General features: G+C 48.5%; 9 protein-coding genes across 13 annotated transcripts; 5 read left to right on the top strand and 4 right to left on the bottom strand.

The window, feature by feature from the left end:
* Positions 1-100: 100 nt before the first annotated feature.
* On the top strand, positions 101-5,551 carry BDCG_06528. 2 transcript variants are annotated; one of them, XM_045422271.1, is made up of 5 exons: positions 119-676; positions 740-3,708; positions 3,765-4,517; positions 4,600-4,677; positions 4,761-5,551. In XM_045422271.1, exons 1-5 carry the CDS (start codon positions 244-246, stop codon positions 4,857-4,859), a joined length of 4,332 nt encoding a protein of 1,443 aa, XP_045281733.1. In that variant the 5' UTR covers positions 119-243; the 3' UTR covers positions 4,860-5,551. The 2 variants fall into 2 exon arrangements, with proteins under 2 accessions (XP_045281734.1, XP_045281733.1); XM_045422270.1 differs by having other exon boundaries at positions 101-3,708.
* Positions 5,225-12,814, bottom strand: BDCG_06525. 2 transcript variants are annotated; one of them, XM_045422266.1, is made up of 7 exons: positions 11,728-12,814; positions 10,300-11,584; positions 9,913-10,193; positions 9,668-9,796; positions 7,376-9,478; positions 6,955-7,312; positions 5,225-6,842 (listed from the first exon to the last, which is right to left on the bottom strand). In XM_045422266.1, the coding sequence occupies exons 1-5, from the start codon at positions 12,538-12,540 to the stop codon at positions 9,413-9,415; spliced, it is 2,574 nt and encodes an 857-aa protein (XP_045281731.1). In that variant the 5' UTR covers positions 12,541-12,814; the 3' UTR covers positions 5,225-6,842; positions 6,955-7,312; positions 7,376-9,412. The 2 variants fall into 2 exon arrangements, with proteins under 2 accessions (XP_045281731.1, XP_045281732.1); XM_045422267.1 differs by having other exon boundaries at positions 5,234-6,615; positions 6,764-6,842; positions 6,955-9,478; positions 11,728-12,762.
* Positions 5,679-7,027, top strand: BDCG_06527 (uncharacterized protein). The gene is made up of 2 exons (XM_045422269.1): positions 5,679-6,165; positions 6,328-7,027. Exons 1-2 carry the CDS (start codon positions 6,032-6,034, stop codon positions 6,782-6,784), a joined length of 591 nt encoding a protein of 196 aa, XP_045277948.1. The 5' UTR covers positions 5,679-6,031; the 3' UTR covers positions 6,785-7,027.
* BDCG_06526 (oxidoreductase) lies at positions 7,435-9,509 on the top strand. Its single transcript, XM_045422268.1, has 2 exons — positions 7,435-8,737; positions 8,872-9,509. The coding sequence occupies exons 1-2, from the start codon at positions 8,136-8,138 to the stop codon at positions 9,071-9,073; spliced, it is 804 nt and encodes a 267-aa protein (XP_045277947.1). The 5' UTR covers positions 7,435-8,135; the 3' UTR covers positions 9,074-9,509.
* A 427-nt stretch (positions 12,815-13,241) lies between the features above and the next one.
* On the bottom strand, positions 13,242-16,560 carry BDCG_06523. Of its 2 annotated transcripts, XM_045422264.1 has the most exons (4): positions 16,405-16,518; positions 15,639-16,316; positions 15,306-15,531; positions 13,251-15,234 (listed from the first exon to the last, which is right to left on the bottom strand). In XM_045422264.1, exons 2-4 carry the CDS (start codon positions 16,260-16,262, stop codon positions 14,792-14,794), a joined length of 1,293 nt encoding a protein of 430 aa, XP_045277945.1. In that variant the 5' UTR covers positions 16,263-16,316; positions 16,405-16,518; the 3' UTR covers positions 13,251-14,791. The 2 variants fall into 2 exon arrangements, with proteins under 2 accessions (XP_045281730.1, XP_045277945.1); XM_045422263.1 differs by having other exon boundaries at positions 13,242-15,234; positions 15,639-16,560.
* On the top strand, positions 13,309-14,327 carry BDCG_06524 (sucrase/ferredoxin domain-containing protein; the record flags this gene model as incomplete). The annotated part of the gene is made up of 3 exons (XM_045422265.1): positions 13,309-13,650; positions 13,742-13,936; positions 13,995-14,327. 3 exons carry the CDS (start codon positions 13,309-13,311, stop codon positions 14,325-14,327), a joined length of 870 nt encoding a protein of 289 aa, XP_045277946.1.
* Positions 16,561-16,713: 153 nt separating the features above from the next.
* Positions 16,714-21,593, bottom strand: BDCG_06522. 2 transcript variants are annotated; one of them, XM_045422261.1, is made up of 7 exons: positions 20,484-21,593; positions 20,152-20,376; positions 19,865-20,060; positions 19,653-19,754; positions 19,417-19,542; positions 19,210-19,357; positions 16,714-19,143 (listed from the first exon to the last, which is right to left on the bottom strand). In XM_045422261.1, the coding sequence occupies exons 2-7, from the start codon at positions 20,250-20,252 to the stop codon at positions 17,744-17,746; spliced, it is 2,073 nt and encodes a 690-aa protein (XP_045281728.1). In that variant the 5' UTR covers positions 20,253-20,376; positions 20,484-21,593; the 3' UTR covers positions 16,714-17,743. The 2 variants fall into 2 exon arrangements, with proteins under 2 accessions (XP_045281728.1, XP_045281729.1); XM_045422262.1 differs by having other exon boundaries at positions 17,174-19,143; positions 19,426-19,542; positions 20,484-21,328.
* A 757-nt stretch (positions 21,594-22,350) lies between these two features.
* On the bottom strand, positions 22,351-24,384 carry BDCG_06521 (DNA-directed RNA polymerase I, II, and III subunit RPABC5). Its single transcript, XM_045422260.1, has 4 exons — positions 24,134-24,384; positions 24,012-24,070; positions 23,823-23,909; positions 22,351-23,697 (listed from the first exon to the last, which is right to left on the bottom strand). The coding sequence occupies exons 1-4, from the start codon at positions 24,167-24,169 to the stop codon at positions 23,655-23,657; spliced, it is 225 nt and encodes a 74-aa protein (XP_045277944.1). The 5' UTR covers positions 24,170-24,384; the 3' UTR covers positions 22,351-23,654.
* A 314-nt stretch (positions 24,385-24,698) lies between these two features.
* Positions 24,699-27,931, top strand: BDCG_06520 (WD domain-containing protein; the record flags this gene model as incomplete). Its single annotated transcript, XM_045422259.1, has 3 exons — positions 24,699-25,183; positions 25,271-26,040; positions 26,109-27,931. The coding sequence occupies 3 exons, from the start codon at positions 24,699-24,701 to the stop codon at positions 27,929-27,931; spliced, it is 3,078 nt and encodes a 1,025-aa protein (XP_045277943.1).
* Between the last annotated feature and the right edge of the window lie 58 nt (positions 27,932-27,989).

Below are 27,989 nucleotides of genomic sequence, written 5' to 3'. Positions count from 1 at the left end.
AGCGTTTTTGGGAGAGCGGGTTGATGCCAAGACCGGATTATATAATGGGACGGTAGATTATTTCCTAACTAGGTTAAATGTAAACATCAACACGACAGGAGCCGCATCGACATCAACATTCAACACCAACATTCATCCGAACGACAACGACAACGACACCGACGCCGACGCAGACAACAATTACATTTACACATTAACCACGGCATTATCAGGGCGCATTTATCACATCCACCACATGCTAAAATGACATCCATATCCGGTTCTAGGCCCTCGCGGCGCGCTGCTGCTGCCCGCAAGAGTTTTGTTGTCGACGAGACCTCTGAAGACGATGTCGCCTCCACAGGCCGTGCTACCCCCACCCTATCAAGCCATGACGAGCAAGAACAGGAAGATGAGGAGGAATACACCCCGGTTCCAAAGCGCCCAGTCGCGAAGAGGCCCTCGAGAAGGCGAACCACTGCCAGCCTTTCCTCCGAAACCCCGCAAACAGCTGTTCAGGACAAGAGCAAACGAACACGGCGGCCAAGAACGGGAGATGATATGGAGCAGTCACAAATTTTGGACACGGTGGATGAGTCCACTCTGCTAGCAGAAAACCCAGAGACGCCATCCAAAAGGCCGTCGGCACCTAGAAAACGTAGAGAGCCCTCGCAGCAGCGTCGAAGGCGCGAAAGTCGTATGTCCTCTTCCGCATCCGCACTGTCATCCCTTCCAACTCCTGAGCCTTCAGCTTCTCCAGAGCCCCAGCCACAGCGCCAACCTCAACCTCAGCCTCAGCCTCAGCCTCAACCCGAGCTACACCCACCTTCCCGCTGCCAGAGCAGCGCACCGCTGGCGGACATCACCGAAAATACTGTCAACGAGGCTACGCCAAGAGCCCAACCAGAGAAGGAGATATCTACGATTGAAATGATAAATCCAATGTCCACGAACCTGGAGAAGCCAATGGATATAGTTCTAAAGTCTCGATCGCTTGCTATGCCTACGGTTGAGGAGCCGTCAGCTCCCAAACCACGAATGGTCATCACACACCTTGTTATGACAAATTTTAAAAGCTATGCGGGGCGCCAGGTCGTGGGCCCGTTTCACGTTTCGTTCTCCTCGGTTGTGGGGCCGAATGGATCTGGGAAGTCTAACGTTATCGACTCGCTTCTCTTCGTGTTTGGTTTCAGAGCGAGCAAAATGCGACAGGGGAAGATCTCTGCGCTTATACATAATTCTGCGAACTTTCCCGATCTACAATTTTGTGAGGTTGAGGTGCACTTCCAAGAAATTTTGGATCTGCCCGAAGGAGGACACGAAGTTGTGCCGGAGTCGCAGCTTATCGTGTCGCGGAGAGCGTTCAAAAACAATTCTAGCAAATACTACATGAACAAGAAGGAGACTAACTTCACAACTGTTACGGGATTTTTGAAAGGCCGGGGGATTGATCTTGACCATAAACGGTTTCTGATCCTGCAGGGAGAGGTTGAGTCCATTGCTCAAATGAAACCGAAGGCCGCTAACGAACATGATGACGGCCTGCTGGAGTACTTGGAGGATATTATTGGAACGTCCAAGTATAAAGCCCCTATCGAAGAGGCAGCTGCTGAAGTAGAAACTTTGAATGAAGTCTGTCTTGAGAAAAACAACCGCGTTCAGCACGTGGAAAAGGAAAAGCACAGCCTTGAGGATAAGAAGAACAAAGCGATTGCCTACATCAAGGACGAAAATGAACTGGCTGAGAAACAGTCGGCCCTCTATCAAATCTACATCAACGAATGCGATGACAATACACGGGTGACCGAAGAGGCGATACTTCAGATGCAAGAACTGCTGAATATGGAGTTGGAGAACCATCAGGGCAGCGAAGATGCCATCAAACAACTGCAGCGATCCTACAGACGCGGCGCGAAGGAGTATGAGGCAATGGAGAAAGCCACGCAGGCGATGGTTAAAGAGATGGCTAAGTATGATAAGGAGTCTGTCAAGTTCGAAGAAAAGCGGAAGTTTTTGTTAGGGAAGCAGAAGAAGCTTGAAAAGGCTATGCAAGCAAGCCGTCTGGCTGCCTCTGAGTGCGCAAGTCTGGTTGAGAAACACGCGGACGATATTGAAAGGAAAACAGCTGAAATCGCAGGGTTGGAGAAGGAGATGAGGCACGAGGAGAAAGAGCTTGCGGCTATCCGAGAAGGACTCAAGGGTAAAACACAGGGCCTTTCGGACCAAATCGCCGTTAAGCAGAAGTCACTTGAACCTTGGAATGAAAAGATCAACAAAAAGCAATCAGCTGTTGCCGTCGCGCAGAGCGAGCTTGATATTCTTCGCGAGAAAAGTAATGCAGGTGCCGTTGCTCTTGAAGAAGCAAACGCGAAGATCCAGTCCATCCAAGCTACAATTTCCAATAAGACGACGGACATGGAAAACCGCCGAGCGGAGAAAGTGGAACTTGAAAATGAAACTACGCTTCTTGAAACTGAGCTAAGAAAGTTTGGACAAAAGGAGCCGGAGATTCGGTCAAGGATATCCAGCGCGCGCCAAAAGGCGGACGAAGCTCGAGCGAGCCTTGCCAGTACGCAAAATCAGGGCAACGTTCTTGCAGGCTTGATGCGGTTAAAAGAATCCGGACGTATTGAAGGGTTTCATGGAAGACTGGGTAATTTGGGGACAATTGATGAAAAGTATGATGTCGCCATTTCAACAGCCTGTCCAGCCCTTGAGAACCTAGTGGTAGATTCCGTTGAAGTGGGCCAGCAATGTATCGACTATCTACGCAAGAACAACCTAGGAAGAGCCAACTTTATACTTCTCGACCGACTGCCCCAGCGAGACATGTCCTCCGTCTTTACACCCGACAGTGTGCCACGATTATTCGATCTTGTCAAGCCAATAGACCCTAAGTTTCGACCAGCATTTTATAGTGTTTTACAAAATACGCTTGTCGCCAAAGACCTTGAACATGCTAACAAAATCGCTTACGGTGCGAGAAGATGGCGTGTTGTTACATTGGACGGACAACTCATTGATGTGTCGGGCACTATGAGTGGTGGTGGCACCCGTGTTGCCAGGGGTGGGATGTCTTCAAAACCCGTTGCGGAAGTTTCAAAGGAGCAGGTCATGAAGCTAGAAGCTGATCGTGATGAGATTGAGAGGAAGTTTCAAGCTTTCCAGGACAAGCAGCGGCAAATTGAAACGTCGATAAAAGCGAGGAGGGATGAGATTCCGAAACTGGAGACTATGATTCAAAGAATTCAGCTTGAAATCGAGAGTTCCAACCGGAATTTGGCAGATGCCCAGCGGCGCGTTCAGGAACTGTCGGTGGAACTTAAACCTTCGAAGAGTGATGATACCAGATCTGCCGAGCTTCAGAAACACATATCGTCCTTGCAGAAAGAAATTGAGACGCTTCATGCCGAAACTGCAGGAGTTGAGGAGGAGATCCAAGTCCTCCAGAACAAGATCATGGAGATTGGAGGTGTCAGACTCCGGGGTCAAAAGGCCAAGGTCGATGGTCTTAAGGAACAGATTGATCTTCTCACTGAGGAAGTGTCCAATGCTGAAGTTTCCAAGTCTAAGAACGACAAGCTGCGCATCAAGCATGAAAAGTCCCGTGCCGATGCGGCGGGTGAACTTGAGCAGGTGAAGGGAGACCTTGAGAAATTGGCCAAGGACATTGCGAGTCAGGACAATGATGTTTATGGGACCAGACAAAAGACGGAGGAGGCTCAGGAGGTCAGTGGGGTGCTTCTGGGATGAGACAACAAAAATTTTGCTAACGTTTTTTCTAGGCTTTGAAAACCAAACAAGAGGAACTCGCCTCATTGAAGGCGGAGTTGGACGAGAAGGTAGCTGAGTTGAACGAAACTCGTGCATCTGAAATCGAAATGAAGAATAAACTCGAAGAGAATCAAAAGGTTCTCGCCGAAAATCAAAAACGGGGTCGATACTGGCTAGAGAAACTAGCCAAGCTATCTCTTCAGAATATCAGTGACCTGGGCGAAGAACAGGAAGCTCAGAGCCTCCCAACATACACCAAGGATGAGCTCGCCGATATGAGCAAAGAGTCACTCAAAGCCGCCATCGCTGCGCTGGAGGAAAAGACACAAAACGCCTCCGTTGACCTCTCTGTCCTAGGTGAATACCGCCGCCGTGTCGCTGAGCATGAGTCACGCTCCGCCGACCTAGCCACCGCACTCGCAAACCGAGACAGTGCGAAGTCACGCCTCGACACTCTCCGCTCCCTCCGCCTAACAGGTTTTATGGAAGGGTTCAGCACTATCTCGCTCCGGCTGAAGGAGATGTACCAAATGATTACGATGGGTGGAAACGCTGAGCTGGAGCTTGTGGATTCCCTTGATCCTTTCTCGGAGGGTATTCTATTCTCGGTCATGCCTCCTAAGAAGAGTTGGAAGAACATTGGTAATTTGTCCGGGGGTGAGAAAACATTATCGAGTCTTGCGCTTGTGTTTGCGTTGCATCATTACCGGCCGACGCCATTATACGTTATGGATGAGATTGATGCGGCGTTGGATTTTAGGAATGTGAGTACAAACCAGGAGAAGGGGCGGATGGGCAATTTGGCCAGTTTACTGATTTATGTTGTTCTGCTTCTTTGTTCTGCAGGTCTCCATTGTTGCCTCATATATCAAAGAGCGAACGAAGAATGCCCAGTTCATCGTTATCTCTTTGCGAAATAACATGGTAAGTGTTACCCCCATTCCCTTGGAGCTCCAGGTACACTTATTCGGGATATATCTTCTAATACGCAAAACCCCTTAATTTAGTTCGAGCTTGCCTCTCGACTCGTCGGCGTCTATAAGGTTAACCACATGACTAAGAGCGTTACCGTGGAGAATAAAGATTACATCGCTATGGCGAGTTAAGAGAGAGTGTGAGAAGTGTGGGATGGTTGGTGTACATTTTTTTTCGGATGGGCTTTTTTGTGTCTATGAGATTTTTGCCTCTATGCCAGATATATTGTTTGTAGTTTGCTGTTTTGCGGTTGCATTGGCTGGACATGATTGCGTTTATATATGACATGAGAAGGTGCAGGGCAGGATATGCCTGGATAGGGGAGCTGGGTTTTTCTTCTTTTATGATGGAGCCTTTGGAATTAGATTACCTGGTCGAAGTAGATTTTCTATCTTGTCTTGTCCTTTCCAGGGGGCAAGGGAGTGACGACGTGCCTTTTTCCTTTTTTCTCTCGGGGATATTAGGTGTTTTGTTTACTTGGGTGTTGGAGTCGTGGCCATTGATTCGTTTTTGTATTTCTTCACGATGCTACTATATATATATACATATATCTCCGCCGCCTTGTGCGGAAATGACAGGTGGAAGTTTTTAATGATGGGTTAGAAGATGGAATGTTCCCAGCCTTATTATTTGCTTCTGGTTCTGCCAAGTCCCAACAACGGTCTTCCCCCTATGCACTTATTAAGTATCCAGCTGTCCTAAATTGGATCTGCAAAGCTGCCCCAGAATTTCTCGTGTTTGGGACCAGGACGATGCAAGAGTCGGTTGGTTCTCCTAGAGTTCCTTGCTTTACCCGTTGTGGAGTTCAAGCTTTGGATACTTAGCACTCTCGAGATGTAGATCAAAGAAACCTCAGCCGCACTTGAGGAAAAAGAGGTGGATAAATGTGTCTGGGTGGCCGTGGCTTAAGTATCTTGTTCAAATCGCGAACCCTTTCGCAGATGATGTGTGCTGCAAATAAATAATCTGAGTCTGTTGCGTATAAATGCCAAATTTTTATATCCCTTGCCGAACCCCCCTTCCCCTATCGTGCGGCTCAAGTTCACTATAGCAAACTATTTTAACTACAAGTTCACACGTAAATAGATAATGTTCCTTCAGACCTTAATTATATCCTACCTTCTTCCCGCCGCATCCCTATGCGCCGCTAACTGCGAGCCTCGACTAGATACATACCGAACACCCAGAGGTCCGCTCACAACCACCTTCACGCCGCCGTCGAGCTGCGCTACCGAAGTGCGCACTACCGACATTGGCGGATGGCCCGGCCTTCAACAAGGCTGCGAGGGTCCCGGAGGCGGCGATGACTGCTGCCCGCCAGATTGGGCGAGAGGAAGATATTTCAGGCCAGGGATTTGTCCATGGGGATAAATATATGACTTGCACTTTGTCCTCGTCGGCACAGAGGGTGGAAACAACAATCAACTGCTGCCCGTCGTAAATTGATGCCTTTCTTTTCTTAAAAAGAGAAAAATTCCTGGCCCGCTTTTCTCGCGTGTCCTCCAGGGGGCCCCTTTTGCCTATTCCTCCCCTTCTCAGAGCACATGAACCACAACCCGTTCATCACGCTAACTACAGTATAAAACAAACCAAAACCAGCTCCTTCGAATGTGCAGATGACGCCGACAGGCTCTGCAAAAGATACCTGAACACCCCCGTTTCCCTCCCCTTTCCACCCAACGAGGCCATCACCACCCGAACCGCGCGCATCGTCTATGCCACACCAATCCAAATCCGCTTCCAAATGACCGACAGCTCCGTCGTGCCCATCCCCACCGAGTCTCTGAAGCTACCTCATGCCCGCAAGCCTTTATCCAAGGGTGCAAAGGCCGGGATCGCCGTTGGCGTGGTCGCTCGTGTGGTTTTGGGAATCGTTGCGGCGGGCTGCTGGAGCAAGAGGGTTAAAATGCGTACAATGCTTACTGCTGCTGCTGCTGCTGTTCCGTTTTATGGCGGTAACGATGCATCAGTGCCGCTGCAGGGACAGGTGTATCCGCCAGCCATAAATGAGCAGGCAACGGTTCCTCCTACATACCATGATGCGACAAGGAAGTGATAACTGTAGTAGAGTCTTTTCAGCTTGCCATTATGCATCTAGATGGTGGCTCTTCATTCTATATGTGTTGTCAGTTCATCTTATGAAGTCATGTACACAAAGGGGGGTTCTTTAGGCTTTGGGGCAAGGGTTTTATCTTTCTGAGCTAGTTCATCACCCAAATCACTGACCTAAATATAGCTATGTATGCACAGATGTACAGCTGCTTGGAGCACTTCAATATGGCCATTAATTCATCATGTGTTGTGGGTAGTAAGTATAGTCGATCTGACATCATTCGACGGTCTATTTACCCCTAGTCGCGTATCCATAAGGTTCGATTCGCCTCAAGCTTGCAACTAGACTCGAATGAAATTGCTGAAATAAGTTTGTTCCGATACCGCCATACGTCCTTCTTTGCGTATACATGTTTCTGCAGGGAGTATTCGGGGGCTTTGCTCCTAATGTAGGGCGCGGCTTTACTTGTTGCAAGGGTTTCGAGGTACTCAAATGTATCTAATGTGCATGTACCCCCTCCTCTTAAGAGGCCTGGTTTCCTGCATTGTTAGTTGCCTATCTTAATAACACATGAGCAAGAACCTTTTGACTCACATGGCTGCCAGTGACAAAATAGAAATGTGTAATATGCAAGATCTACATACACCGTGCAGAATGGCTCAGAACTATCTCCAGATTGTCCCCCTCCTCGCCCAGGGCTACCGACTAACAACTACCCCACCTCGCTCTTCCCTGCCCGCTGCCGTATTCCGTATCTCGTATGGACATACATACAATCCGACGTAGGGAATAGTCACCGTAACATGTGTTTCTCCACCTGCGTCCATCCGGGTGCGCCAGTCAACTTCTGACAAACGTAGTTTGCAATTATTCGGACTCCTCCATTTCACATATGCAATTCAATTCATCGAGTCAACCGCTTTCCTCCCTCTGTCGCAACGGATCGACTTGTATAGTAAAAAGAGTTGAGCTTGGACATCGAGGAAGAGTCCAGACTCAAGAAACTCTATCGAGAGATATCTTGCCTGTGTTTTTTGCTTTTTGATTGGTGATTCCAGTCGCGTGGAATTTGAGTATATAAATCTTCAGTTCCTCCTCCTCTTCCTCAAGAACAACGGCGAATAGCTAGTTAGATTCTGTGTGCAAAAAATCCTCCTGAACCCCATCCAGAAACGCCTTCTCGTTGTGTCCCCCAAAACCCAATATAAGAGCAAAGAGCCATATACATATCACCAAGGCGAAAACCAAACCGCAAAATCCAAAAAGAGTTATCTACAATCTCTACCACGAAGACCACATAATCGAATCCCCCTTGTCCTACTCCAAGAGAAAAGCCTGAGGGAAAAAAAGAACCATGGACTCTTTCACCTCCAAAGTCTACGCCATAACCGGGGTATCAGGCATCGGCCTCGCCGTCGCCAAACAACTCCGCAAAAACGGCGCCCTCCTTTCCCTCGCCGACATCTCCCAGCCTGCCCTTGACGAAGCCTTCGCAGCCCTCGGCTCCTCGCCCGACCACATCCTCATTACAAAAGTGGACGTCTCCTCCTCCACGCAAGTCAACGCCTGGATCGCGGCGACGGTGGACAAGTTCGGCCGCCTAGATGGAGCGGCAAATATGGCGGCCGTCATTGGGAAGAATCATGGGGTCCGTAAGTTGGTGGATCAGGATGATGAGGAGTGGGATTTGCTTTTGCGGGTGAATTTGACGGGGATGATGTATTGTGTTCGAGCTCAATTGAGGGCCATGATGGCGAACAAGGGGAGGGGTGCTGATGCTGATTCTGGTGCTGGTGGGGAGGGGATTGGGAGCATTGTTAATGCCGCGAGTATCCAGGGTGTGATGGGGTTTGGAAAATCGGCGACGTATGCGGCCACCAAGCATGGTATTGTGGGACTGACGAAATCGGTGGCTAAGGAGGCTGCGCCGGGTATTAGAGTCAATTGCATTGCGCCGTGAGTTATATCCCTCTTGATTCATTAATTATTCTTTGTCTCAATGTCATATACCCTGGACAGTAGCACAAGTGATGGTTACCAGAGGAGTGTAATGTCTAAAAAAAGGAGAGTGGTACTGATCAGATAAATAGGGGCTCGATTCAAACACCCTTGCTTGACGAAGGCAGTGCTATACAAGGAGGTCTTAATCATATACCCGGTGCGATATCCCGCGTTGGGACGGCAGATGAAGTCGCGAACGTGGTATTATTCCTGCTCAGTGATGCAGCCTCATTTGTAACAGGAGCCGTGTATAATGTAGACGGTGGTTGGGACTTGCAAGGCGAAAGTTAAGCCAATGTGTTGGGGAGCATCCTGGCGATCATGTCTCAATATTTCAAGAAAGGAAATATATCTTCGGGCGAGAGGATTTCAGTTGTGTGCCTTTCTTCTCTCTTTTTGCTTCTCTTTTCCTTTCCCTCTTTGGTGACGTTCTAAGAAGATAGCGTAATTGATATCCATATGCAGCCAAAGAAGTCTATATCCCATCACAAAACACTAAATTGTACGCTATGTTGATAGAAGAGGAATCTCAATATGGTGGCCACCTCCGAGTAGACGAATTATCACGCTCGCGGCTCGGTAAAGGATGTCCACCTCAGGATCACTATCATCAGTGTATTAGGGCTTTCATCACATCATCCCGGAGTTCGAAAATGAGCCTCCGAAATAATTAAAGCAATCCCAATCTTCGAATCCCTGTTGTAAAAATCAAAAGAATAATAAAAAGTTAGATACTCCAAAGAACTTGTTCATACTTCTAGCCGTTGAAAATTAAAAGGTATAGTTTGATAAAGAAAGGTGGAAGCGGGGGGAGAGGGAGGGAATTAGAGAGATGTAAAAAATACTCAAAAATAGGAAAAAAGGGAAAATGAGAGGAGAACATACGTCGAAACCAATAACCTCATCAGCCAGCACAGAGGTAGCTGAAAACAGCTGCTCAAACGAAACGGAGGATATACTCTGGGGTGCCTCAGCAGGAGCTACGAGATTTGATTGCTGAGAAGGGCCAACCTTCTAGGGACAATGGGTTAGCGACGAAATTCCCTGTATCATAAAGTGAAAGAAAAGGAAGAAGGAAAGAAAGAAAGGAAAGAAAAAGGACACAAGAAAAGAGCTCGTAACAAACGTACCTGAGATTCCTCATTTGTACTAGCAGCATCTCCAATATACTTCGAAAATAAATTATAACTCAATATGCGCAGCCGGTCAGCAGCCTGCTGCTTGAACGTCGATGCTGATTCGGGCCACAGCTTGGTCTTGACGAGCGTAATCGACACGCAGAGGAAGTAATACTCGCGCATCCCCTTTTCTAGAACAAGGAACTTCTCCTCAAGCCATGATAGCGTTTTCTGGACGAGGGATATTAGGATATCTGTAATGCTGGGGATGATCTGCCGGACTATAGACGATGCTGCGGAGAATCAAACAAAATAAATCGTTGTTAGCTGAATGACATGTTCATCCCACTAGCGATAAGAACATATTCTGTAAGAGAGGAAAAAGCGAAAAGGACTCACTGAAACCACAATCGGATGCGTGCAGATGATGACAGATAGTAAATGCAGCATGAAAAGTGACATCTGCTAACGCACACCACGCGAGTTTCCCGATACTATCAATGAGTAATTGCTGTTGGCAGAGAATCACCATGGCGACTTCAAGACGCGCTTGCGTCGTATGGGTATTTATGGAGCCCTGAAAACCCCCGAGGACGCTGTAGGTGTAAAGCGAAAGCTGACAGCGTCTTAAATTCGACTCAAGCAGCGTTCGCCATAGAAGTTTTTGTTGTTTCTGGGTTAAAAAAGCGCTGGGGGGTTCATGGGGGTCAGGGTTAGCAGTATACTGCCAATCCGGAATATCAGAAAGGTTCCGCTTGATCTCCTCTTCTAGCAGTGCGAGTTCGTTTAATGATAGAGAAATACGCGGCGCATTGACAAGGGCGCATACCCGCAGCCTCAGGCCCATGGACTGCATCAGAGCGACCTGAAACGAAGTGTCTGTCATGTCCCTGATGGGCTTTTCTTCGGGGTTAACTGTCGTGCTCTCGCAAATATCTTCGTCGTTGATGTTTAGAGGCGGGGCGCAATCGTAATCCGATTGTTGCAGTGTCGGAGGCATGCCACGGTCCAACGACGCCTGCAAGTCCAATTCGAGAATCGTCGCCCATATCCTTCGGCGCATTTCCCCATTGAATACCGAAATCTTGGTTTCTGGCGGTGGCTCGCGGTGGCATCCTGCAGACATGGCCAGCTTTACCAGCGTCCCCGCAGAGCTCCAGGCTTGGTTCTTCTGAGTGTAGTTGGCCTCCTTGGCCATCATGAGCAAACACCGCACCTGTAAAACAACCAGGTTTGGTCGTTTGATGTTTGCGTGGAAAAGCCATGCCTCGGACCAGCGTATCCAGTCCGTCGCGACGGTATGGGATAAAATCTTCGTGCCGGCTGCGGTAAGTGGACTCGGCGTGTTTACGCTCCACACAGACGCCATGACCAAGAAGAGTTGGACAATGAAATGGCAAGGGATATCACTCGTTTCCGCCCAGAGCTCATTGAGCTGTGCGCGAAAGGACGGCATATGGAGAATGCGATGCATTTTCCCCACGTAGGAGAAGTAGCTGTTCATCAAATTCTCGACCACTGGTCGGGTGGGAAGAAGGCTCCTCAGGAAGCGACTGTCTGTCGCTAGGTCTCCAGATAAGGGCTTCTGGTGCTTATTATACCCAATCTTTCGGATTTCGTGGTGTAGCGTGCGAAGAGAGGCTGTAGCCTTCAACTCTTTCATAAAGCTGCTCAGGCCCTCGAGCTATATTTAGTTATTTTCCCCATACCGTTAGGCATTGCTACTTAAACACGAGGACTCCGAAAGGTTCATTTTAACAATAAAAAATACCGAACCCATTGCAGAAATTCTGTATATAAAAACAGAAATATCAAGAAAGAACTCACCTCAAATGATAACTTCGACCCATTGCTACATCCCCAAAACCGCGTCCGGCCCTCATTCCCATCAAACCGGTGCCGATTGGGAATCTCGCGGCTCCACGGCTCCGCCTGGACTGACGCATCGTCGCGCGCAGAAGATTCAGTGGGTTCCGCGGGGGTCGAACCCAGCTGGGACCTGTACGCGTGCGAGTCTGCATTGGCTGAAGAAAAGGGCGACGGTGCTGCATTGCTAGCCAGTTTCGACTGCTGAGTTAAGCTATGTAGCAATTGTTGCAGTCCCCGAAGCCGAGCCTCGTCGAGATGCTGGGTTTCTGATAGTGCAGCTATGAAGGGCTGTGGGTGGGCATTGGACCTATTTGCTTCTGGTGGATGTGGGGGCCAGAAGGCCGATGAGCCTGCTGCTAATGTTGACGCTGACGCTAATGCCGATGCCGATGCCGATGCCGATGCTGATGCTGATGGATGAGGCAATTGCTGATTTCGATGTTGCTGTTGCTGATGCTGATACTGATGGTGCAAGGCATGGGCAGGAGATTCATACATGCAGGCATCGGGGCCGGGCCCCTTCAAGCATCGGTTACATGTCGGATAACCAAAGTCACACTTGACCTTTCTATTCCTGCAAGGAGCACAGGCAATAGTTCTTCTCCGCCGCTTGCGATGGGTGGATTCCGCAGACCTGGTATCCTGCGACGAGGATGCACCACCACTGCCAACGCCGCCGCTGTCTGAAGCAGGTTGATGGAGCGCATGCGTGGCGGGTGTCGCGTTTGTCGCTTCTGAGCGCGGTTCGGGACTGCGGCTCGGGGGCGCCATGGCAGACAGCCGAGCTTGTGTTCCTTGTTTTTTTTTATTTTGTTTTTTATTGATTTATGTTTAATTATTTTGTTATTTTTAGCCATGTGTCGTTTCTCGGGCAAAGCACATCCATCCAGCGGTGAGCAGAATCTCGGAGTAAGACATGGTTGGTCGGCGCAAGCTGTTTAAGATACTTAAAGGGGGCACAAACAACAACTCAGGATTGCCTTTTTGGGCCCGAAGCCGAAAAAGCCGAGGTTGAGTCGGGGGCTAAGGCGGATATACGCTAACTGTTGGCGCTAGATGGCAGCGCTAGAGAGACTAGAGGGTTGTGTCTGGGCTTGGACTTGTGGAGCTGCGGAGAGAGTTATTTGCATGTCTCATGTCTCTGGTTTCAAACGTTCCGTCGAGCTCGGGGTCGGAGATAAAGAGCTTGCTGGAGGTTTTGACCGAGATATCGGAGTATACGGCAAGGTGACGGCGCATATAAGAAACAATAATATATGTGTATGCAACTACCAACTACAGCCTCAAGGCAGAAGCATTTCTTTTATCGACGGGTTCTCTGTCTGCTGAGAAAAAAGGGAACCAAAAGATACTTGTGCTTTTACCCATTTCTATAATCTGCTTTTGCGCCGGAAATCAATAATACATACGAAAAGGAGAATACAAAAAAAAAAAAAAAAAAAAAAAAAAAAAAAAAAAAAAAAAAAAAAAAAAAAACATATAAAAATTCGTAAAAATAAAGAAGTGAAAAGAGTACCAAAGGCGAGAGAGAAAAATACAATGCTCCGCTCCCTCTTCTCCTTCGTATACCAAAACCCCTTCACCTCCACATCGCTCTCCACCCCAGAAACCAGTTCAATCGAGAAAAAAACAGACCTCTTCCCCATCGTCGATCCCGCCGTCGACGGGCCCGACTGCGACCAGGACTGCGCCGACTGCACCATCAAATTCCCAGCCCGGTTCAAACTCAATTCCAACAGGGAGCTGTACGGGAGCGTCAAGCCGTTCATCAAACATGTACTTGTCGCGACGGGCAGGGCGGACTGGGCGCCCAGGGTTGAGGGTGAGAGGGGAAGTTTGATGGAGGGGTTTAAGAGGGGGGCGTTTCAACCGAGGAGGGGGGTAAGTATTTCTCGTGTTGTATAACTATAGATTCTGTTTTTCACCTTGAGAGACGCCTGGTTAATAAAGAGCCCTATTTTTATTTTCGCAGAAAATGATGATTTCGGCGTCGAACTTGTCCATTGATCCGGAGCGTATTAACCACATCACCAATGGCGATCAAGGACTGGGGCAGGAGAACGCTACAACGGTCCTCATCTTGCCCTCATTCACCTTTGTCGACAGAGTAACGGTCTCGCGACTGCCAGAGCTCATGGAGCGTTTCGTAGACCCCTCTGAGCCAGACGTAGAGATATAGTCAGACTAGGACGCCACAATATCATCATCATCATCACCAAAGCTAGAAGTTGAAGAAGCTGAAGCCAAACCAAACGGCCAAAATACCTCATCCCGTCCACCCATCCCACCACAAACTAACAACCCGCCCCTGGCCCCGCGACCACCTAATCCTCCTCTGCTCCCATAACCGTCGCGACGCCCGCTGCGGCATCTCCGCCCCTCTCATCCGGCGCGAGCTAGAGCGCCACCTGCGCCCGCTGGGCCTCTACCGCGACGAGGACGACACCCGGCCCGGCGGCGTAGGTATCCTATATTGTGTCCCATGTGGGAGGGCACAAGTTCGCCGCGAACGTGTTGATATATCGGCGCGAGGCGGAGCAGATGATTTGGCTGGCTAGGGGTGCGGCCGGCGGATTGTGAGGGGATTGTGAAGCAGACGGTTTTGAAAGGGAAGGTTGTGCGTGCAGAGGCGTTGAGGGGTGGGTTTGATGGGAGGAGGGGGGTTGCGAGTTGGTAAATTTCTTCATCTTCAACCACATGATAGAATGAAAGAAATGAGAAAGCGCGGGGAGATAGGAGGAACCAGAAAACACGCAGCCTCAACATGGAATGTTCTTATGAAATCCCAAAGTTGATTTTCCGGCTCGAGTTCTCAAGCCAAGTTCTCAAGCCAAAGCAAAAAAGGGGGGATCTTAGAGAATAGACGCGATGAAATAGAAAAAAGCAGGAAAGAAATAAAAAGAACGAAGAAAAATCTATAATACATATATAAAAAAATATATGCAAATGAAAATGTCAAAACAAGCTCCCTTGAATATCACGCCTCCACAACGAGGGAAAAAGAGGGGGAAAAAGGAACAAATCAAACATGCGCCCATCCATTATACACGATGATCTGCATCTCATCGATCAGACACGGCAACCCAACCTCTCTATTCCCCTTCCTCTCTTTCTCATTATTAAAACTCTCTCCCTCCCTCGCCCACTTCTTAACCCTCCCCACAACCGCCCTAGACCTCCACGGCAAATCAAGCATCGACGCAAAAAACCCCTTCCACCAGCCTACAAGCACAGCATCGAGCGTCGACGGCCACACGCGCGCCGCCGCAGCCTCGTAGGCGACCAGGTTATAGCCGACGCGCACGTTGGGGTTCAGCCAGACGCCCTTGGTGGCGGAGAGAGGGTTGTCGTAGTGGATGAGGCAGCATTCGGAGCCTTCGAGGTGGTATTTGGCGAGGGAGTCGGGGATGCCGCGGAAGCGGAGTGGGTTGGTGCTGGTTTGGAAGGGCGCGGCGTCGAAGATTGCTGTGCGCGGGAAGGGGGGGGGGGGAGGGTTAGTGTTTTATATATCTCTCCGGGGCCAAGGGAAAACGCACCTATCCCATTCCAGCAACTTTGGACCGGGATGGGTTTGCCGGCTATAAGAGCATTGCGCGAGCGTCTAGCACTGAAGTAGGGGTAGCGCTGCGAGAAGGCAGGGGACCCCTTCGAGTCCCGTAGGGCAAATGTATCGTAGAAAAGGCCTGGTTTTCCGAAATCGAGCGAGCAGGCCGCGGCATATGAGCCGGAGCGGGTATTGAGAAGAGTTATGATATCTGTCATCTGCAGTTTTAGATTTTAAAGTATATCAATATCAGTTCCGTTGTCCCTACCTTTTGTGGAGGTCGGGGCCCCGTTTGCCTTCACCAATATAAATAGCACTTACATACCGAAAATATAACATCGTTCAAAAAGATAATCTTATCAAACGTCCTCCCGGCCTGCACAAGCCTCTCCAACGGCTCCAATGATCTATTCCGCATATGGGCCAGGTACGGAATGCGTCTGAGCTCTCTTTTCCCCCGCGGAGTATCAATCCACCCTTCCCTTCCAGGCGGTTTATTGATTTCATCCTCATGCGTGGCTGGATCTAGGATGATGGTCCTGTCGACGCCCAACTCCTCCAGCTGTTGATCCAGCTCCCTCAGGGCGCCTTTGGAATCATCCCAGCTCCCACTCTCATAGACAGAAACGTAGATGTTATCCTTCCCGAACTTCCTTGCGAGTTCCACAACGGCGGCATTCCAATGGCTGCGGAGGATCGCCTCGTTGTTCCAGTGCGTGCTAGCCACGTAGACGGACCTTATCCCGGGAACGACGGTTGTGTCTGTAGACTCTCGCGGGGAGGATATGGACGACGCGGTGAAGATGAGGTAATCGACGACGGCAAAGAAGGCGATGCAGGAGGTCAACAGGACGCTGATATGGCCGTGGGATGAGCCTCGACGCGGGAAGAAGATGGGTCCGAGCAACGCTCTCCACCAGCGATGGTATCCGCGGGGGGACACCAACATTATTTATCGTCCGACGGGCTGGTGATGGTCGTCTGCGAGGAAATCCATCAATGGCTAAATAACGAGGGTATCGTGCGCAGACAAAGAGTTAGTTGGTCGACAATGATAGCACCGCCGGCATCATAATAATGTACATACATACATGTAAATAATAATGTACATGTACATACAGTACATATACTGCGTATGCATGCATCAACGGTTGGAACAACGAAACCCAACTCTGATTTGGCTGGGCATCGATTTAGCTCCTTGGGCGGCTCTAGGCCTGGTTAGTTAAATACCCTTTTAACTATCTTATTTACACCAACGGCCTCCCGTCGCAAAGGAGAATAATACGTAAGTATAAACAACATCTTTCCCTCCAGGTATTTAATTAAGCTTGTATCCAACCTGGATTCGGATGCAAGCGCACAATAACCAATTAAATAAATCACTTTGCAGTCAGTGAGTTTAGATTGATATTCAGCAATAATATCATCATCATCCACAAACATTATTTTCTTCCCACGGGTAAATCTACATAAATACTATGCAACTAACATGTCCTCTCAAAAAAAAATATCAATCACATCCCAGGCTCTTGGTTAACACTTAAAATAAAACCGTTTCGAGCGAGAAAAGGTATCATATAGATGGCGGAATGATGCATGGAAATGAGAACGAGAATGACGAGATGGGGAGTGAGAATGGAGAATAAGACGGCCAAAAGGGTCGTATATATATATATATATATATATAGCTAGTGAAATGCTGCTAATGGATATTTAACCAAAAATAAAAAAGGAACATAAGGGGTATTAATACGTGGGGTGGGGTTAAGGGGGCCGGGAGGAATAAATATCCATATATTTGATGGCCCCAGAAGTTTAATTTATAAAAAATAACTAAAAATAAAAAATAAAAAAGGCCCTGCTACAAAAATAGAAATAAGGGATGGATCCAAAAAAAGAAAAAAAAATATCATTCGCGATATAGAGCCGGGGAAGGTATTACGATGCGGCGTGGTTTGGATGTTGTGGTATGTATAGAGTATGTAGTTCATGTTATTGAAGAGGAAAGGGGTTGGTGGGGGTATGCAAAAGGGGAGAACTACGGCCTCGCCAGCTCAAACTAGATTGTTGATGTTCAATTTTCGAGGTGCGGTTGGGCTGGGTGGGGAGTAAAAGAAGCATGGTTTGGTTATGAAAGCTAAGGCAGATATAGCTGCGACGACGAAAAGGAGGAAGGTTAAAAAGGTTTAGGAAGAGAATGGTAGAAGAAAACCCGTAGGAGAAGGGGGTTGTTGTTGTATCTTTTTGTTAAGATAGTAAATGGGTAATAAATGTTAAATAACAGATTAGCGACTCGCGCTTGTGAAAAAAATAAATAGATATCAAAATTCTTCGAAGCGTAGCATAACTGTTCACACACACACGCACACACACACACACACACACACGGGCAGTCAGCTTTAATTTCTCCAGAGAAGAAAAAGAAATCTACGTCTGGACCGTGACGCTCTTCCGGTGCATCGCCTCTTCAGTATGGAAACCAAACACAAGCCGGTATAGGTCCTGCAGCCAAATATACTGCCCATTATGCTGAACCATTGACCGCACAGCGTTCGCAACATCCACCGCGCCCGCCCGCGCGGACGGCGCGACGTCGCGGAACGCCGAGTCAAACACCACCAGCTTCTTATAGTTGTCAAGGAGCGTGCGTTGCCACAATTGCGTCCCGAAAGAATCCGAGGAGAGCGATTTGACAAACGCTGATAAGGTCTGGGTCGTGCCGCGTTGGAAGCCGCTGTTCATGGCGGCGCGGATGATCAGGAGTTTCAGGCAGGTGAGGTTCGGGTCCTCGGCGGGGGATTTGACGGTGTTGTTGGACGAGGCAGTTTTGCCAGATGATGATTGCGAGTAGCCGGATAATGTGGAGGAGTTGGACGACCACTTGGGAGGGGTTACTTGGTTGTTGCTCGGGTTTAGGAGGAGGATGTTAGGGACATGTGCTTCTTCGGGTGAGACTGTGGCGGTGTCTTCGAATATGGTTGTGGGCGTTTCGGGGTTTCCTCCGCGGCTTTGCGTATCTTCATCACTCATAATGTTGTACTCTGACCGTTTAGCCTGGTAAAATGCCTGTGTGAAAGTCGTCTGGCTGGGCCGCGGAGTGCCACGGTCTGGTCGAATTTGGGTCCATCCCTGGCGGAAAAGATCACACAGTTCCCAACAAGCCTGAATCGCTGATCCGAGTAGTTCTTCGTCGGGGGATTTGCCTTCTCGCCTGCGCTGCCGCAGGCTGAATAACATCTCTGCAAGGGACCAACAGGCCTTTAGTAGCGTGTCTGTTTCCTTTGCCAGTCGTGTCCGCTGTTTCATAAGGCGATGACACAGCGTGATATAAAAGTCCAGGGTCCGGTGTCGGAATGCCTCGGGGAGGTTTCGATCATGCGTATTATACAGATGGTTGTTGAGCTCGAAACTCACACGCAGCACCGAGTCGGTGACCTCATTATCGCGGACGCGAACTTCGAACAATGCTTGACAAAAGTCCCGGCAAAGATCTAGTGTTGGCCGCACGTAGGTGTGGTGGTCATCGTTATCGCGGTTCTCGTAAAGATTTTGGCAAAGTTTCCAGCACGATTTCCAGGCCTGTTCCTGCATATCTCCCTTCCCCGAAAAGTTAAACAATCGCTCGCGATGAATGTAACTTAGGCTTGCTAGAGTATTACATAAAGTCCAGCATTCTGATAATGCCGTCCTTAAAGCCTTCAATTCGTGCTCCCTAGCCTCAAATTTGCCAACGGAAGTTGTTGTGATCTCTCCCATATCCCGGAGAGTCTCTGGTTCATCTTCGGTATCTTCAGCAGCTTGCTCAACATCAAAGGTCTCCGGTATATCTGGGAGAAGCCAGCGTCAGGTTAAACTGGTAATATATACTTCTACGGTTATGAGAAAACACCCACCTTCAAGATTGCTTTTCCTAGCTCTCTTTTTGAAATCTTCAACCTCCTGTCTTGTCTGAGCACGAGGGGTTGTTCGATCTGACCAGTGCTCGGGGGGTGCGATATGTGTGGTGGTGATTGGCGGGGGCGATACTGGAGTAGTGGGTTTCTGAAGCGGGTCCTTTAGTATCAAATTCACATCTCGGCTTGTCAAAAGTGGAGCCAAACCTTTCTCACATTATTGTTGATGTTGTCGTTGTCGTTTTGACCCGCTAGGGGTGAAGTAACTGTCACGTCTGATAGTGCAGACGATGACCTGGAGGGCTCTGCGCGCGGCGAAGGAACATTGTCTAGCTACAAATTATTAGTCTCCCGTGACATATTTTTTTTTTATAGATGTTCTAAATAGAAAATAATAATAGAAAAAAAACAAAGGGGGAGGAAAAAGGGGAGGAAAAGCTTACAAATTTACCAAAGCCGGACGGAACATGTATTACGGATTGGGGTGCATCGTCTTCGTCCGAGCTGGGTTTGAAGTCGCTCACTCCGGCGCCGGAAGTGCGTATCTACAAAAGTGTTAATTGAAGCTAGCTCTCGAGTTATTGTGCGGGGTGTGTGTGTGTGTGGGTGTGGGTGTGTGTGTTTGTTTGTGTGCGTAGAGTGGGAGACTTCATACACTAAGTGCACTTCCAGTCCTTGTGATAGAGCGTTCCATATCCCCGTTAGTGATGCCATCTTGGTTGTCCGAAGGATCCAATCCATTTGGAGTGAACGCCTTGGGAGAAGATCTAGAAAACTCGGTTGTTTTAGAGTTGGAAGACATTTGGGACGGGGATGGAGATCTCTGGGTCGACGGGGGTCTATCGGATTGCCTGTGTAGAGTAGAGTACGGGAAGTCTAAGTCAGAGAGCCATGGAACAGAATAACTGTAAAAACTGCAGCTAGGTTTGAGTCCCAACTCACATTGAATATGGAGTTGGAGAGCTTGGGGAAGCCGAATATGGGGAGAAAGCAGATATTTGATTGCCGGAGGAAACGGACGCTGGAGATCTAACGGCCAACATCTCCACCTTTTCTCTTAGAGAGGGGGATCGGATTGTTGATAGGGATTGACAATATCATTCAATGACCATTCTCAGGATGCGGATAATATGGTATGTTGGTGATTGTTGGATGGAGAGCCAGAGACTGGAGGAAGTCGGCCAAAGATAGGTCAGAATAGGTGTTCGACATAGTTATGTACAGTACGTACTTCATTTTCCGTAGGACGATTACTAAAAAGGGAGCAGACTCACTGGTAACTATTAAATAGCCACTAGAGTCAGCAACTCTAGCTATACAAACCGTATGGAATGGCCGAGTATTAAAAAGATTGTTGGAACAAGACCAACGATGCCGGTCTGTGATATAGCTTCTTCACCACGAACCAGATTCCGAGTATGACGATGGACCACTTGCTGGGCCGCACAGGACTTTTATTCCACTGCACGTCCTTTTTCCCTGTCTGCTGGAGCTCACCCGTGTAGTCCGAGGGTTAGCCTGTCCGTCCGTATCGTATGGGCTGTCCGTCTGTCCGTCCGCCTGTCTGTTGGCGGGATGTGGTGGTGGGGAGGGCGAGGCTTGAGCAGCGCGTTGAGTCGTTGACCGACCCAGGACAAAGAGAGGGGGCCAAAAGATAACTAGTCATTTATTTATTTATTTATTATAACTTATTTAGTAGTTATTTCGTCAAGGAACCCCGAATCAACGGGCAGAGAATCAAAGGAACGCGCTGCTTGCCCACGGGTCCGGTCCAAGTCCTTAGGTGATTAAGTACGGAGTATCTTGAAAGGGGAGGGATTCGGATGGCCGCTTTGTCGGGATTATTCTGCTTCTTTTTTGCTTTGTCTTCGTCGTCTTCTTTCCTCCTTCTTCTTCTTCTTCTCCCCCGGTTTGAGAGTCCTTCGTCCGCGTCCTGCTTGAAGACACACTTGAACGACTAATAAGTTACTGACTCAAGAAGGAATAGTTGAAGACTTAGTTCGAGAATCCAACTAGCCGACAAATTCGAGCATGGGTAAACCATGCAGAGACAGACCAATCGCGACCAGACCAACTGCGCAGGGCCTCTTGGATAGGGATTCGCTACAAACAGTTCAGCAGTGCTTAAGCGCTGGGCAAAAGTGATGGCCGACACACACCAAGGCCCCCAAGAGCCCGCGTCCACCACTCACAGCCCGCGTTGATTCTCGACAGCTGCATTAGCGGTCTCGCGCGCTGCTTTGGCCAGCTCAGATATCCCAGGTGTGGTTGGCCTGCTGCACCGCACCACTCGCAAAGACCAGAAACCAACCCCCCCCCCTCCCCCCGAGAGGGCGCACCCAACTCCAAGGGAGCAGCAAAAGGAACAACATTATTTATTCCAAAGACCAGTCAGTGGCTGCTGAAAGAACTTTGCCTCCAGGTCCCCGAGAGCCAGCCCGCTCAGCTACATACAACCAACCCCATTCATGATTTTTTTATTATGGATCGCAGGCTGCCTGAGCATCCATCGACAGACACCGCTTGACTTAAATAAGTTGTTTAGTGCTTCGACGAAGTTGGGGGCCGATTGATACGTTCTTATTATTATTATTGACTACGACCATATTTAACCCATTATTGATTATTGATCAGTTGTGTGCTTATTCACATATTATTATTGATTATTATTTCTACCAAGATCATAAAGAAACTCCGCTCTAGCAAGAGACCAACACTCCCGGGTCCCAGGCTCTCGCATTCCCAACAGCGGTTGTTTTAAGTTGTTTCTGACGAATGGACGCGGAAACGGGGTGGTGGGACAGCAAACGAATCCCCAGAGAATGGGTTTATTCACATCATAGCGTGGGCCGGAACGAAACAAATTCATGACAAGTTGTCAGTGTCCCAATAATAATAACTTCAAGCATCCTTCGATCTTTTTTCGAGACCAAGACTTATTTCTTAGTGCTGATGGATTTTTTATTTTTGTCCCATGGATGTTTTTTTAACTTCCCGCATTTTGGTTAGCTTGGTATTATTATTAAGTTAACTAGTGTTTATTTGCTGCGGGGGGGGGTACACCCTACCTACTGTCTCTGCCTTGGGCGGGGAATTTTTCCTGTCCAGGCACTTGAGTACAATATCTCCTCGATAACATAACGAACATCGGATGCGCAACTGCCTTGTCCCGATCCGGGGTCCATATCGTGAGGACGCCCCCTTATGCGCCGTCTCGAAAAGATGGCGAAGGCACTGCTGAACAGCGACATGTATATATGCCCCACGCATGAGATGTGTATCTGAGAAACGGGTCCCCTTTGAGGGGAAATATCATAAGTCAACTTCCTGCTTAAAATATTATGAAATTGACAGTCCATTCAACTCTTATTTTGGATTATCCCCTGTCCCGTGATTCTTCGCAACTCTCCACGGCCGATCTCCGATGGTAGTTAGAACAAAAAAGAAAGAAAGAAAGAGAAGAAAGAAAGGTAATGAAAAGGTCCCAGCTGTAAAACCCTCCCTGCTTCGGCAACTACTACAAGATTAATATTGAAGACCGACTAACAACACCCATGCATCATTGCAACGTGCAACAAGGTTTCTTAGTGTTTGGCCCCCAAAAAGTCTGCGATGGAGAGCTACAGCGTAGGTTCAATCGTTGCCCCTTGATTTTAGTTTGATATGAGTAATGCTGCTGCTTGTGAAGAGCGGGGAGAGGGTGGGAATGCAGTTAGTCCAGCCCACCGCAAAGAAAAGAATAGTTTTTTTCCTCCATCTGTATGATACGTTTCTTTTTGTCTCTAATGAATATAGTAGTGTACATTTTCTCATCTGAACCATGGGTAGTTAGTTAATGATAAAAGAGTGAATAAATATACCTTCTTTTCCTTCACTCCCATTCATCATAGAGAGCAACAACAATCATTTCAAATGCGCTGTGCACGTCCCCCGATCCCTTATCCAGTCCCATCAATAAACAAATTCCCATGAGCCTCAAGCATTAGTTAGTGTGCCTTTAATTATGGACGAAGTATGTTATCCAGTAGAAAAAGAGGAAAAATAAAAGTATACAAATTTGTCGTAGTTATTTGGGGGAGGGAGGTATTGATTCTATATCGTATATTCTCCAACCCTCTGAGAAGTAACAGGCAGGTGCAATGGATTCATGTGAAGTCGTTCGTCAAATCATGATTGACTATAATAACAAAAAGGGGATTTTGACTTTTGACCAGTATGTAGATCGGCTTGGATTTCGTCGAAGTGAGGAGGGGCCAGAAAAGGCGGTCATCATCACGGCGTTATCTGGAGGTCCGAAGGGGGCTAGAAAATGGACGTTGATATTGTATTCCGCAGGGGTTATGAGTGTTTTTGCGGAGCTCCGTAGATTTGAGTTTCATAGAAATAATAACTCATGAACCTGATCCAACAACGTAGTTGTTTTTATGATGCAAGAGCTTAAGTAGCTACAGCTGGGTCTTCGCTCGGTCTCTCTCCGCAGGGTTATACCTATACATAGATATAATTCACCAAATGATCAGCAAAGGAACCAAACATGAATATGTACAAAACAGTAAGGAGAACAAAGTGCTAGGCTTGAAGGTAGATGCAAAATGCATGTTTTGTATCCTTACCGGAGAAGCTTTTCAATAAGGTCAACATGGGTCATGAGCATTCGTCGACAGCAGTATCGTTTACAACCAAGCTGGTCCATCGCATCCCTGTTTACGTGAGATTTGCCCCTTATCAGCCAATTGTCTCCTTTCGCGCATATATACGTTTGATCCATATATACGTATGTTCAAACGCTGAAGCTAACTCACCCGTCGGGGACGCCCTCATCGAGGAGCTTTAGATATCGTTCCCAAAGGTCACCAACAACCTATACCTATGTTAAATTCATTTTCTGAGTGAATAAACTGCTGCGCCTGCGTAAGACACATACCTTCCCACACGAGAAGCAGCGGACGGGGATGATCATTGTGAACGCTTCGGCGGAGAAAAGACGATAAAAGGTGGCAGTGGTTGATGAGGGGGGTTTGGAGGTTAGACGTGCGAGGATGTGTAATGAGTAAAACTGAGCTGCACCCGTATAATATGGGGCCTTCAACACGCACAGCACTTCTAGAATCTTTGCGATAGCGACAAGAGCGTTGTGCAGGACGTTGAGATCGCCGTAGCGTAGTTGATTCGCGGCATGGATTTTTTGTCCGCAATCCAAAGACTGCTGCTTATGTAACTAAGGACCGCAGAGGCGGTGTGCGATTCTGCCGGCAATCGTTTTTTTCTAGCGCAAACGCATATTTTATATATTTTTTTCTCTCCTGCCCAAGTGCGGGAGAGAGCATTGGAGATTCTACACGCAATCACTATTATTCAGACCTCGATGGAATAGCAGAAGGCTGCAGATATACCTTATGTGTTTGCAGTGCGTCCTTTTACCCTAGGACATTGACCTGGACCCGCCTAACAAGTGCTTTTGAGTCTGCCTCCTCCGAATCCTCAGAAGAATGACCTCAAAAATATCTCCCGTACGGAAGGCGGATAAACGGCAATTGGCGGCTGATGATGCGAAAGACGACCAGAAGATCGGTCCTGAACAAAATCGGACGAAGCGACGTAAGATCGGTCGTGACGCTTCTACTACCAACAACGAGAAATCCACTTCTCCGAAGCCTGCGAAGCCATCAAGCACTCCTGGTAAATCTCCAGGACAGAAAAATAGTGTAGACCAAGAGATACCTTCGAAAAGTCCAAGAAACAAGGAAAAGCATGGTCAAAAGGAGAAGGGGCCTCAGTCAGCGGATAACTCCCTGACTGTGACTAGTGATGTCTCTACGACTAAAACGACCACCACTGTCTCAAAGCGCAAGGGGAAATCATCAGGGGAGGTTCAACATTCGGAGAAACCAGGGGCATCAGCTCAATGGTCCGTATCACGTACGGTTGGCGGAAGATTTAGTGCTATTGACACGATTATCACACCTGATGAAAAGTCAGTACTGAGCTCCCATCTTCCCCCCGTTCTCATTTTATTTATCTCTTACCATGGTACGGAATCACGATATTAACAAAAACATAGACACTTCATACTCTTCTCCAACACTTTCGCTCGGGTCTATTCTGTAGCGACCTCCAGTGTGGTACGGACACTGGAGATACAGAAAGAGATGCGGCGCATTACTGACTGCAAACTCTCCCTTGTCGATACGGAACATCTTTACATGTCGACGCTTTCTGGAGCCATTGTGAAGTGGGACTGGACGTCAGGGGAAGTGATTGAAACTTGGGATGCTGCTCTCAAAATATATGCTATTGATATCTGTACTGGCTCCAGTGGCCAGGGTTCCTCAGATGAGGATGTTGTGGTCTCAATAAATGACGCTGGCTCGAGGAAAGCAGAGATAGCCATGCACACCAAGGGGGGATCCGATTCCTGGAATACCAGAGTCATTCGGGAAATGTCCACAACGCCCAACGAATTCAAAGTATCCTCTGATGGAAGGGTCATTATAGCCATTGCTGATTACCAGCTGTTTGTGGGCTACACAGCTAAGCTGCGACTGGAAGCGTTGGATTCTATAAAGTATACCTGGCTAGAGGTTGCCTTACCGATTTCTGTTACCTGCTCTGATATCCGAGAACGTTCGCCATTGGACCAGGTATCTTCTCCTGCCACACGAGTAGTCGACCTAGCTTTGGGAGACAAGGAGGGTGCAATCTTGATTTATCATGATATCCTCAATTCTTTACTGCGGACCGAGAACAAATCCGAAGCCGGAACAAGTTTAGTGACAAACCGTCTGCATTGGCATCGGAACGCTGTCAAAACTGTGAAATGGTCGCAAGACGGTAAATATATAATTGCCCTTCAGGATAAACAGAATACTGAAATTTAGAGCTAATCCTTGTCTATGTAGGTAACTATATTATCTCGGGCGGTTCGGAAACTGTCATCGTACAATATCAGCTTGATACAGGAAGGAAACAGTTCCTACCCCATTTGTCGTCACACATCTGTTCCATTGTCGTGTCTCGCACAGGGAAATTTTACGCAGTTCGGCTTGCAGATAATTCTGCCATGGTCCTTTCTACAGCAGAGTTGCGCCCTATTGCTAGCGTGAGCGGCCTACAGTTACCATCAGAAGTGGATGATATCGTCGCGCGGAAATTACAGCGTGGAACGAAAAAGGATAGATCAGTAGCCTTGAAACAAGTCGAAACCGACCTAGCTCGCTTACCTGCCGTTCTACACCCCATACACTCCGGGCATCTCCTCGCGGCAGTTTCCTCCTCCCCCGGCCGATCACCAGGCAGTCCCCCCAGCGCATCGTCGCTTCAGACCTTTGATGTACTCACCAACCAACACGTATCCCGTCAAGCGCTTGCTAGAACCAATACCACCGTAATCAAGACCGGACCGCAAGGAACAGATTTAACAACACCTGATGTCAAGTTCCTCGGGATAACGTCAGATGGGGAGTGGCTATCAACAGTTGATGAATGGCTGCAGTATCCCCAAGATGTGAGCGTTCTATATCCTACGACGATTACGTCTCGAAAGGAAAAGAGGGAAATCTTTTTGAAATTCTGGCGCTGGAATGAAAGCATGAAGGAGTGGGAACTAAGTACCCGGATTGATGCGCCTCACTTCAATTCTTCGCTCGGGTCTGCGCGAGTGCTGGATCTAGCATCCAATCCTGCAGGCTCAGCTTTCGTCACTGCTGGGGAAGACGCCGTTGTCCGAATCTGGTCTCCCAGTGCACGCTATCGCAGTGGCCAGACGATCAAAGACAACCAGAATCAACCTCTCCAGACCTGGAGAGCCATTCATAGCATCGCGCTCGAAAAATTCGCAGAGGGCTCGGAATCCTCCGCGTCTTCCAAATCGGCCAGCCTGGCGTTTTCAGACGACGGTTCGGTTCTCGCTGTCTGCTGGACTGATCAGAGCGGAGCGAGGCTAGTTTATCTCATCAACCCCAAGAGCGGCGAGATCTGCCACGCACGGGATAACCTGTACCTTGGCACACCGCCCGAGGTAGGCTTTTTAGACCGGCACATGGTCATCCTCTCCGACCAGTTGGTCGTTTGGGATACTGTGGCCGATCAAGTCAAGTTAGTATTGCAAATGGAAGATGACGCAATCTACCCCATGGGATCCCTGCCAAAGTTCCTGGCCATGAACCATAAAAGCCAAACTTTCGCCATCTCTTTCGCCTGCGTTAAGCGGAAAGGTACCGGCAAATCACACAAGGAGCAGCAGCAGAAACAAGGGAAACCCCGTCACCAGTTGGCCATATTTGACATGAAAACCCTGGGCCCTATCTTCCAGACAACCCTAGACTACGCGTGTCGCGCTCTACTCCCCAATCTCCGGACCGGTGAATACATCCTGGTCGATGCCGCTGCGCAGATCCAGCGGGTCGGGTCGGGCGATTGGAAACAGCTCGTGCCACAGATTACGGCCGATGCTTCCTCTTCTCTGATACAGACTGGCCTGGAGAACATATTCGGCACATGTGGCCCGCTCGAACGTGCGTTGCCTGTGGGAGCTGGAGCTGGAGCGTCTCTGCCGATAACACGGCAAATCGACCATGGTCAGGGTGCGCCGAGGGAAAGTCGGGCGGGCAACCTGACTGATATCTTTGACATTGGACCATCATTTGTCTTGCCGGGTGTTGATACGTTGTTTGAGGATGTTGTTAAACATTTCAACACCAGTGCGAATACGGTTGCCATATAAATATAGAATAGATGGCAAGGCCTTCGTGTACTGAATTGAGGATGCGGTGTTTTTCTTT

Source organism: Blastomyces dermatitidis, assembly GCF_000003525.1.
Source record: "Blastomyces dermatitidis ER-3 genomic scaffold supercont1.7, whole genome shotgun sequence".
Classification (NCBI taxonomy): Eukaryota; Fungi; Ascomycota; class Eurotiomycetes; order Onygenales; family Ajellomycetaceae; genus Blastomyces; species Blastomyces dermatitidis.
This window is presented reverse-complemented; position numbering and strand designations above follow the sequence as displayed.